The following is a 12131-nucleotide window of genomic DNA, read 5'->3' on the forward strand; positions in this document are numbered from 1 at the left end:
AAATAGTTTGTGTTAGTTTGTTTCAATGCTACTCACAATCACACCAGCAAATGTTTGATTTTATTTTTTATTTTTATTTACTGGCCTATGTGTTTCAAGATCAAACGATGCCAAAAAGCCTGTTCTTCGGAGCACACTCCCTGTCCTGGGATTCCTAGATTTAAAAGGGTTAAGGGATTGACAATCATATCACGCCTCATTAAGTACTACCATGGACAGCTCTCAGCTCTGCACATGCCCTGCAGTAAGTTTGCCAGGCAGACGGAGGCACTATCTCCTCATCAGGAAGCAAACGGCTCACCTCTGGAGGACCACACTGGCCAGGCTGTGATTAAAAAACTGCGAGCGGTGGCTGTGCAGGGATGTGTTTTGCAAATGTGAATATCTTTTGTTGCAGCTCATTGATGGGGCTGTCCACGAGATTTTCATTTTACACTTTCTCAGGGATGCTGGCATCTGGAAAGCAACTTTCCAAAAAGAAAAAAAAAAAAAGGAAATAAAATATTCTACCTGAAAGAATTCATCTGCTTCTTTGTTTGAAAATGTGTTTGTGCTGTTTGGGGTTCACTCTTAACATGCTCAACCTTAAACAACAGCAGCTGAAAGTTAGAGAATGACTTAAAGTTGGATATTTTTAATGGGAGTCTATGACTAACAATAAGGAGCAAAGCATGATCCGAGGATCTGCTGACTTTGTTTGTGACAATAACCCCAATAATACAGTTATGTAAACTCTGCTGCCGCTTAGAGGCCAAATAACAATTCATTTAATGCTTAAATAAAGAGAACACGTCCCATTTCACTTGGTTTACGCAGACTCTACGATCATTAACATACACAGAATTAACACGGTACCAAAACAAAACCTTAGTTCAGGTTGTTATTTCTAACTCCTGCTCCACCGCAGGTTGGCTACAGCTCGTCTCTGAGGTGAGGTGAGGTAATGAGTCGCAGATCCTAGTAAGTAAATCCCAGCCGTGCACGTACGCGTGTGTGGATGACGATGCGCGCAGACTGTCCGCCGCGCACCACTGGTCGGTTTAAAGCCACGGGATTTGAGAGGGAGCCGATGAGCACTGAGCGAGGGAGGGAACACAGGGCTGTTTTTTTTTTTTTTTTTTTATCTTGTATCTCACCGTGAAGGGGAGGAGGCGCGGAGAATGAGTTATTCTTGTGGCGGCACAGAGCCTGTTTGCCGTACGGCGCATTAGCCAGCGCGCAACGAAAAGCTCCGACGCAAGTGCAGCGGCGACGACGCCGAGAGCATCAGACCAGCCTCAGTTCATCTGTCAGCGTTCACGCCGAACAGCTCTCTTCTGCTGATGATGAAAGTGCAGCAAGGCTGCAACTCGTCAGACATGGGGGTCCCGGTTACAACCGAAGAAGAATTGCGCAGAAATACCGTAATAACGCCCGAGGATGTGCTTGGGCTGCAGAAGATCACCAGTAGTAAGTAACCTGCTCCACTGATGGGCACAACGGGAGGAGTAGTTAGAGGAGATTAGAGCAGCCTGCATGTCCCCGAATATAGAGGGAACCCTGCGTTAATGTACTGTTGTGAAGATACCATGGACAGCGACACACACACACACACACACACACATGTATCACAGTCCGTGAACTCTTGTCTTTCCCACGGACAGTGCAGCACTCAGTACTCGAGTTTACCTGTGTTAATGCTTCCGTGTGTGTCTGTAGCTGGTTGCACCTTGGTGTGTGTGTGTGTGTGTGTGTGTGTGTGAGACACTGACAGAGACAGAAGGTGACTGAATGTACTTCCTCTTACCACTTCCTGACCTCAAGACACCTGTGGCTCTGAGGGAACAGGTGGCCAGAGATGTGATCCACAGATTACAGCTTGTCACCGACAGCAGTCAGCTGGAGCAGCCACAAGAGAAGAACACTATCAGTCTGCTGTTCAACATATTATGGATATTATGTAATGGAAACAGGACAGGACTAGAGATAGGCAGTCGTTCAGCCATGAGGCCTACACTGTAGAGTCAGAGGAAAGGAAGCTCACAAACTTGAAACTTTATTAACTCTATTCACTGTCACCTGGATTGTTTTTTCAAATCCGATTTAATTGATTCAATTCGACTGACTGATGTTTCACATCCGTGGTTCAGGCCATCTAGTGTATTAAAAAAAAAGCTAGTCAGGGTAGTAAGCTGGATCACTACAGACACCTTAAGATACATTATTTTGAAGAGTCACCATTCAAAGAACTTCATTAACACTGAGGGGAAATAGCTTTTCTCTCTAATCGAATAGAACAGAAGCGGGAAAGAGCGACGCCAACACGAAAACAAATGACAGAGATAAAAGTTGGAAAGAATCTTAATTGGAGTGCGTTTTATAAACTGCTTCGTAGAGATTTCAAGCTCATCTCCAGATCTTGTTTAGTGAATGTGGACTAATGGAACCGATCACTTCTTACCTAATCCACATTTCTGAAAAGATAATAAAACCAACATTAGACTTGTCTGTTATTTGTGCTGTTGCTGTTTGCATGCTGCTATTATCCATGTTATCCATATCCACCCCCCTTCAAACACAACCCCCCCCTAAGATTAACATCTCAACTATCTCTTCTTATTTCTTCTCAGACCATCACTTCTCTTTTCATTTGGTACCACCTCAGTGGAAAAGCAATATTAGGGCTGTGTCAGTGCGATAATGCTTAAATCACTCATGATGGTGCAGTAATCTCTGCTCTCCACTGACATGTAATCTGGATTATGTCAGCAGGGCTGTAACACAGCATCCTGCGATGACGTGATACACTTCAGGTAATTAAAGATCCCGGAGTCAAAGTGTAAGTTTGTTTTGATTATGGATAATGCACTATAGTTGTCGTGTTCCCGAGCCATCCATTTATTATCTCTCAAACATCAGCTGGTTAATGATAGCTTTCATTATCCGGTAGAAATTGAATTTCTGTTTGCTTGAACCACGGCTGAATGATATTTGGGTTTTAGACAAACTGAGACTGATGCTGATTTAATCCTTTTAAGTGATTAGAGAACAAAAATGTCTCCCTGAGGCCCAACCATTTTAAAACAACACACCATACAAAAGACCTGTACACCACAGAGACAAGCCCAGTGTGCTGCAAAATTCAGACGATTATCGCTCTGCTTCATGAGAAAGAAAGGACGGAGAGGCAGGCGGAAAACGCTGCAAATCACCCTTTCCAGTGGTGCTTTTGGGAGGTAAATGCCACCATTTTGGGGCAGCCCTGCTCAAGTCTGTCACGGTGTTTCAGTGCTGATAAGCGAAGCCCAGCGCCTCATTGTCACACGGGCAGAGAGGAGAAGAAATATAATCCCAGCAGATGAGAAATGCTGCTGTGATATGAAAAGTGGGACTTTATGAGTTTACTGTTTGCATGATGGATGATTTCTGATACAGCATCCACGCAGGCGGAAATAAACCGGAATACTGCAGTAGCCCAAACCTTTAAACCCTTTCCACCCTACAGATGGAAAATACATGTGTGAAATAGAATAAGCCTAAAAGACTTTTATTAATCTTATCATGTTCAGTAATTTCTGGAATCACTTTGCATAGAAATTATTGTTTATTTCCCAGTTGTACACCCTTTGCTTTCCACCACGTTGAGTAGTCTGCTGAAGCTGCATCAACAGCCTGGCTTCAATCGGTTAAAGGAGAGGTCTACGTTTGGAAGGAACCATGGCGATGTTAGATGATAATGGTGCACACTTTGCTTGTTGGAGGTCATTGTTCTGGACTCAGTTGTACATGAGAAGCGAAGACAGAAGTTTTTAGCATTTCCTTCATAAATTGGATGTATGTGTTGGGTTGTCAGCTCCAAAAGTTACAAAAAATCTTTCATCATAGTTTCCATTGTAATCAGTCATAAAATATGGAGGCTGTAAGTGATCATCTTTTTAAAATTCCTGTCACTTTACTCTCTCTTCACATATATTGTTCAACGTCTTCACTAGTATGTTTCAGAACTTACACAATACTAGTACCAAAATGCTTCATAAGAATAGATACAGAGAAGGATGGCACCTTCACATTGTGAATACAAAATTAGAAGTGTTATGTAATGGGACGATGAAGCTCTACCACACTACATTCAAAGTACTGTGGATGTGTTTAAATGGAGTGAACCACACTGGTTTGTAATTTTCCTCATGAGATGAATGACTCAGAACAGTCTGGTTCCTTTTACACCAATAGGTGATCAATTATTGGACACAGAGCTGCACTTTATCTATGCTGGGCGGGATTTCCACTCGGTGATGTCGACCAACACAGTGGATCCAGCTTTAATTTAAATTGATTGGTGCGGCTGGTTCCTAATCTCCCATGCACAGCTGTCACAAGGTTACACTTTCAGAGAGATTTGACGTGGAGCGAGGCGGCTTGTCATAGCTCAGAAACACAGCGACACACACTCAGAGACAACAGTGGAAACAGTCCATCCTTTATTGAAGAGCAAGGCAAGTGAGAGCAGGTTAGGGCCCGAGCAAAGTGCAAAGTCAGCAGACTGGTAGTGGTCGATGAAAACATGCAGGAGATCAAACACTAGCAGGCAGATGATTATGAGAAAGGCTCAGATGGAATAAAAGACAATGTGGCAGAAGGCAGGTGGCTGTTTTACGGAAACTGGAAACAGGTATGTGGGAGGTCCAGGGTTGGGTAGATGGAGAATAGCAGGAAACAAGAGGCAGAAAACAGGGCAGAGACTGGAATGTTGATGTGGCTTTTTGCATCTGCATCATTAATCTACACCTAAACTCCAAACCACCGCTGCTTAATATTACAAATTGTATTATGCTCACAGTGCATTATGTGGAACTATGATGTTCTGTAGTGCAGAACCAATGTGTCAGTTTGTTGGTGTATTGATCAGTTCCAGTGGCTCGGTTATTACTGGCTGGTGCTGAGCAGGTTTTCTTAATATCTACATAACGTTATTTATAAATGGTTTGAGAAAACAAGCAGAGGCTTTAAAATGTCATGATCTGCTCATGATTCTGTACTGATGTCTTTACAGTTAGCACAGGTCAAAATTAAGTGGGAGCATTTCCGATTTCAATCAACAAAACATGAGAGAGGAGGGAGAAAAAGAGGTCAGAGCTCAGAAGGTTAAGTAAGAAGTGAATAATCCTAAAGAGCCTGAGAGGACGAGTACTGGGCGTTAACATTTGAAACGTCTCCCTATAGACGTCTGACACAAACTGTGTTATAGAGTCCTATATTAAGATGCAAACCAGCGGTTCCCAACTTATTTGGCTTGTGACCCTTTAAAATAATGTCTACTTGTGACCCATCTTACTCTGGTGGTGTATGTCCAAAGGTGATGACCAGATGGTGATTTGTTTTTCTCCCTGTTTTATCGGAAGAATATTTAGAGACAGTGAGGTAAAATGATCCAGATGAGCATTGGTATATATGTTATTATTAATATAAGCTTAAATTTATATTTGCTTCCACAGACTTTTTCCTCATTTCTCTTCTTAGATCGTGTCCACAGAGAGCAGAGGGTGAGTGGAGAGAGGAAGACAAACCATCCAACCAGCCAATTAAACAAACTCACTGAAGTTTCTCAAGTCATTTTAAAGATTAGTTTTTCAATTAATTAAATATCATCCTTAGAAGGAAAATAGAAATGAGTAGTTTTCTGTGAAATGACTGAGAGTTAGTCTGCTGGCTAGTGTAGTATAAAGAGTGTAAGCCCAGGTGGAAACAGCTGACCTGACTCCATTAAACCTGTTTAAAAATCTGATCTAACGTGTTAATTGACAAGCTTTATAATAGGTGGATTTGTTACCTGGCTGGAGTTTCACTGTTAAGGCAGAGATACAGTTTAAGAGTGGGATTGATCCTCAACAGTTGCTTTAAGGCTGAATGAAGCAGGAAGGACTTTCTGTCTTTCCTTAAATGGCCTCGTGGTTCAGTGTCATTCTTACCAGGAGAGCTTAAATCATAAAATGTGTCCCCACGAAACCCTCTCCTCTCACAGAAGAATGTTTTTTTTTTTTCCCACTCAGCAATATAGGTTGGAGAAAGATAAGAGGAAAGAATCTCATCTGCATTCAGCTGCTCCAATGAAACCTTTGCGTGAACCTCACTATTTGCCAGTTTGCCCACAGGTGCTGTTAAGCGAGAGACATGAAACAGCCTGCCACACACAGGTGCACTGTACATCACGATGTGAACATTAAGGTCTGATGCTAATGTCACCAGCTGCCTCAGGCTATGGATTATTTTAATGTGAACACAAGTAAACATGCCTGCATTGTTATTCCTCGTGTTGGGGGATTACTTCGACGCTCGGCCTCAGCACTGCTCGGAGACCACAGAGTGAAATGGAGACAATCGGGTGTGTGAAGTCAGTCCGTGTGGCTGAAAGTCTGTAACTCCAGGCTAATCTTGGGGATTAAGGAGCTATAAGTGGCAGCTCGCCTGCTCTTTGTGAATGCCATTTTGGTGTGAGACAGACTCCGTGTATCTGAACACAGGAAACATGACTCAAGACTTGGTGCTAATTTTACTCCCCTCAGAGTGGCTGCTGCCAGAGGAGTCTTTTGAGGATTGATTTCCTATTTCAGTCAAATGAAAATTATTATGTTTAACATGAATCTGCTGTTTGACAAATTTTTGTTCACATAGATCAATTAGTCAAATAAGATACATCGTTAAAGTAAATACAGAGCTGTACGTTTCTGTTCTGAGCAAGAGGAGAAAGATGCGTGTTTGATTAGAGTAGATCACCTGAGCTGAGACTTAATGACACGTTTCCCCACAAGAATATATATTGTAATCCATCATGTCAAGCTGACACATCCTTTTTTTATTTCGTATTAAATTAGTACAGTCTTATTCCTGCTGCGCTCCGGGGTAGTGAAATCATGCAGAAGGAGGCCCCTCTGTAGGAAGAGGCCCCAGGTAAACCTCCATCACATCCCAGACGTGGAACTTTTCATTTGCATACCACTGATGCCTAACCCAGGAGACTCTCCTTTGAATCACTGCCGCACCTTGTTGTTGCGGAGCAGCCAGGTGGATGAAGTGAAGGAAGAAGACGGGCTTAATCGAGCTGGCACCCTATCAGAAGGAGCGTTGCTAGGTGACAGTGTTGAAGGAAGTGAAGTGGAGCAGAGGGGGGCTTAAATATTTCAGAAACAAGTATTTTACCCTTATGTACAGTGTGATTCATACAGCGGGGAGAAAACTAAGTCTTACAGCGTTTTTAGTAGCTCGCTTGAACCATATGCTTTCACAGTGGGATCATTTCCTTCATTATCATTAGAAGCTCAGTGACTTTGGCAGTAATGTCCTTTTTATAAAAAGTTAGTGCTATTTGTGTCAGAGCCAGAGGTTTAGTGGAGCTTTTTTTTTAGGAATATTCTTATTCACATCGCTGCCCACTCTGATTTCTGTACAGTAAATGTGAATCTACAATACATACAAAAAGTGTCTCCTGATTATTCTATCAGTATCACATTTTCATTTTAAAACTGTACAGTATGAATTTAAATATAATTTAATAACTTGTACACACCATATGAACAAAGATCACTTGGTTGGTGGATTTGCCTTGGTCATATGTTTCTTAAAATTTATCTACACCGCCTAAAATAAAAGATGCAGCATGTGATAACCCTAACCCATCTGTTATTAACGGGAAGGAAGGACTTGGTTGGACATAACAACGGCTGTGACAAACTGCAGACCACAAAAGCAGTGGATAAAGATGATTTCTCTCCTCGTGTTTTCTGTTTCCTCCATGTCTCTCTCTCTCTCTACCTCTCCTCAGTCTTCCACCAGCTGAAAATGACTGTCGTAATTCAGTTTGCTCATTTTATTTTTCTCTCCCCACATCTCGCACCTCTTTTTTTTTTTTTTTTTTTGTCTCCAAACAGTGAGCATCTGAAAAGAGCAGATTTTTATTACTACTGCAACAAATCTCAGCAGTACAGTTAGCTGGTATCAGTCGATCTGCTGCGTGTCCAGAGGCTGTGAAATCCAATTGTTTTCTGTGGTGTAATAAGCTTCATGTAACATAACTGTAGGAGGGATGTGGCTTTGTGGAAATTCTTGCATTGGGCTGGTTGATAGTGACTATCAGATGAAACAATCCATCTGTCTTTTTCAGCAGGTTTGGCATGTAGCCACCCGTGATTCACAAACTACATCTATCGGTCATCTGCCCACAAAGCGTGTGAGCTCAGCGACAGCTACACATGATGCATTCAGAGTACAAAGCCGACAGATTTTCAAGCCGTTCGGTCAAAATGGTGCATCTCCAATGGTCACGGTGGCAAAGTCACGTAGTCTTAGCAGTTGTGTTTGTTGATAAATGGATACGATGTGACGATAGCTGCTGCTTTAGCAGGTCACACAGTCAAATAACATACGTTCAGTCCATCTGAAATGACATGAGCTAGTCTGGGTTTAATATAGGATACTAACTGTTTTCATCTGTGACTCATTTGCATTTACATCATGTTACAGATGTTTATAGGTTTCACATGACTATCACAAGTGGTGACCGCACACACACGCAGTGTCCATGTCTGTGAGCTGAGTTTGGCTCAGTATTATATAACAGTATTCAGTGAGATCCTGTGTCTGATTGTTGGGAGCTTATCTTCTAGATGATTTGAATTCTCTGGGTCACCTTTGGCTGTGGTTACATTTAGGCCACGTAGCTGCAGAAAAACTATAAACACTGTGTGAAGGTTTTTCTTTGCTGTCGCTCGAACAGAAACACAGTTCCCAGACTACCTGTAGGCTTATGGTGATGTCGCCAGAGCAGATAAGCGCCTCACGTCAAGTGACCTGGCACTAGAGGGCACTGCCTCAAACGACAGCCCTCTAACCCTCTTACTGCAGTTTGGAAGGCAATATAAAGAGACTTTGTGCCTTTTAGGCCCGAGCAGCTTTACGTGGATTCGCTTGACCAGTCTTGTGATGCTCACCATGGAAACGCTCACACTGACAGTATGTTGACATGTAGTCATCGCCATAGATGAGCCCTGTGCAATCTGCAGTGCATGTGCAGAAAGAATAAAGCGTACACTCAGTGTTATTTCCAGATTTAATGATTATATGTGTGTCATTTAATGTGACTTAGTCTGTGGCACATAAAGTATAGAGCACTGAGAAACCGAAGCTAAAAGAAATGTTGATAAGCTTTGTCAGCTCAAGCCTGTAGGTCGACAATAATGTAGTTTACATTTAAATGATCTAATCAGTCAGTCGCATTTCCTCACTTTCTAGTTTCAGTGGCAGAGAGTTGCAGATTTCACCTGCAATTCATTAATTCACGTGTTATCTTCACCGAGCTTTACATCAGTTATGGAAACACGCCGTCCACTGTAAATAAGAAGCTTTAGTGCTGGGACATTTTTAGATGAAGTGTCAGGTAAAGGTGTTTTAAAATCATCTATAAATATCTTCAAGAAGGTGGCTAAAGCCTTTGTGGGCCATCTGCTCCATAACCCTCTGAAATAGTAGAGGATGCAACAATGTGAGTAAATGTGTGTGTGTGTGTGTGTGTGTGTGTGTGTGTGTGTGTGTGTGTGTGTGTGTGTGTGTGTGTGTGTGCGCGCGTGTGTGTGTGTGTGTCCAAACTAGTCGGTCCATGTGATGGTAAAGTACAATAAGCCTCTTATGTCTAATCCTGTCCTGTTGCAAGGGTTGTGTCTCACACATACTTACATGCACATGCACATACACACACACACACACACACACACACACACACAGTGCCACCGTAGTCAAATCTCACCTAGCTCAGGGTACTTGGGTTACTGTCATCTGGTGGGCTTGTGTTCACTGGACTTTACAATCCTGCAGATGAATGCGAAATAAATCCTGTTAGAGGAGATTAGTAACGACTGTGAAAGCAAAAAGAACACAGTCAGCAATATTACAGTAAGGAGCAGTGTGTGTTTCACAGTGTGTGCTGTTAGATCTGCTATGATGGCTTCAGTATGTTACATTATTTGCATTTAGTATACTTAACATTTGCTTATCGAGAGCTGAGAATGAACAGCTGCCATTTAAATCAACAAGTTGCCACAATCAGACAGTCAATGTCGCTTTATGAGGTTTGTTTTTTCTGTTTTTGACTTTAAATGTTTCTGATCCTGCCATCGTCTCCCAGTCCTCTAATGAGGAGGACAACAGAGAAAGAAAGTTTACAGCGAATCACATTAACACGCAGAGCATGCACATAGGAGGAAGGATCCACCCTCTGCAGCTTGTTTAACTGGTTCTTCTCTCGCCGTTGTTGGAATCAAGGGTCTGAAGTTAAAAGGTCTGATATGTTATACAGTAAATATTAAAGATAGATTTGTGATAAAACTGACTTAATACATGCAACCTGACAAAACAAAAACAGCCCAGAGGGAGTGAGACTGATTCAGACGTTTTAAAACCGTGTTCTTCTCAAACTCACTGCAGCATCATACCATCAGAGAATATTAATGACTTGGCTCCACAGCACAAAACTGAAGTCGTGTGTATTTCTTTCTCTCCTTTGTGCATCTGTCTCTTTGAACAGGCCTGACAGTTCACAAGATGTGACCTGGACCGGTTCCCTGAGCTTTAATTAGAGCAGAGAACGTACTCAGATGGTTTGATCTTGTACCGTCACTGTCACTTCTTGGCGCAGAGAGAGATCTGACGTGTAAAAATAGCTTCTCTGACCTTATTGTAAGGTTAAAGCATCCCAAGAAAGGTCAGGGGGAACGAGTTCAGCACAGAGCAGGCTTGAATGAATGTGAGTTCCATCAACATCCAGACAAACCTGTAAAACATCACTGTATCGTGGCACAGAGTAACAGAGGTGACAGGTGTTTCATTTAGTGACGTGAAGGATTTATTTCATTCACGCGGATGAGTGATGAAAGAAGAAAAGCTTATATGAGTACACTCTGAAGCCTCTGTTCTCTCTTTTTCAGATTACCTATGTTCTCCGGAACAAAACGTCCACATGATCGACTTCACCAGGTTTAAGATTCGGGACATGGAAACAGGAACAGTCCTCTTTGAGATAACTAAACCTCCAACACCAGGTCAGCTCCAAAGATCAGACACTAGATCCATGTATGTAATCTGTTATCCAGACTGACTTCATGGTTGTTTTCCCTCTGTCTCACTGTTGGGCATGCTTCCAATGTTATTGTGTGGTATTTCTCTTCTTGAAATGCTTCTTTTAATTGTCTTCTCTTTAGCAGGAGGCAAGAAGCTCTGTGACCCCAACGCCGGCCGATTTGTCCGATACCAGTTCACCCCGGCTTTCCTGCAGTTGCGACAGGTTGGAGCCACGTAAGTCAAAGTTTCCTTCGTTCAATTCATAAAGGCTGAGAGGGGTGAGAATTAGCTCATGCTGATGCAGTAGTGTCCACTCTTGCTGCTCTGACAGAAGACACATGCCAAATAGTAGGAGGTGTGTGGGTTTCACTGTGGGACGACGGGCTGATGATGATAAGTGTGAACACAGAGCAGCGCAGCCCACCTACTGAGTCAAGCACCAACTTGCTGTCAGTGCTCCTGAGTGGTGCTCATCATCAGACTCCTACTCTGTGACCGACTGCAGATATGAGTCCAGCCCAACCACTGACTCATCCAGATAATCGAGGCTAAATGAAAAGAACTGTCCGCTTTAAACATGCATCACTATACACTTTAACGTGAAGTCTAATTCTTTTTCTCTCTCTGTGTCTCCGCAGAGTTGAGTTCACAGTGGGGGACGCTCCCATCAATAACTTCCGCATGATCGAGAGACACTACTTCCGCGATCAGCTACTCAAGAGCTTCGATTTTGAATTTGGCTTCTGCATGCCCAGCAGCAAGAACACGTGCGAGCACATCTATGAGTTCCCCGCACTGTCCGAGGAACTAAGTGAGTGTCTCGTCAGCCGCACACAAATACATGTACAGTATCAGATCTTACAGGGTTTGATGTTAAACAAACTTGAGTGTGCTTCTTCTCACACAGTGCGCGAGATGATCCTACACCCTTACGAGACGCAGTCTGACAGCTTCTACTTTGTGGACAACAAACTGGTGATGCACAACAAGGCTGATTATTCCTACAGTGGGGGCCCGTAAGATGATCTCCACTCTCCACCGTTTAC

General features: G+C 42.8%; 1 protein-coding gene across 2 annotated transcripts; it reads left to right on the forward strand.

Moving 5' to 3' along the window:
• The first annotated feature begins 1180 nt into the window (after window positions 1-1180).
• Window positions 1181-12129, forward strand: unc119a (unc-119 homolog a (C. elegans)). 2 transcript variants are annotated; one of them, XM_026371854.1, is made up of 5 exons: window positions 1181-1449; window positions 10953-11066; window positions 11226-11319; window positions 11724-11896; window positions 11993-12129. In XM_026371854.1, the coding sequence occupies exons 1-5, from the start codon at window positions 1323-1325 to the stop codon at window positions 12103-12105; spliced, it is 621 nt and encodes a 206-aa protein (XP_026227639.1). In that variant the 5' UTR covers window positions 1181-1322; the 3' UTR covers window positions 12106-12129. The 2 variants fall into 2 exon arrangements, with proteins under 2 accessions (XP_026227639.1, XP_026227648.1); XM_026371863.1 differs by having other exon boundaries at window positions 11229-11319.
• Window positions 12130-12131: the final 2 nt, after the last annotated feature.

Source organism: Anabas testudineus, chromosome 13 (assembly GCF_900324465.2).
Source record: "Anabas testudineus chromosome 13, fAnaTes1.2, whole genome shotgun sequence".
NCBI lineage: Eukaryota > Metazoa > Chordata > Actinopteri > Anabantiformes > Anabantidae > Anabas > Anabas testudineus.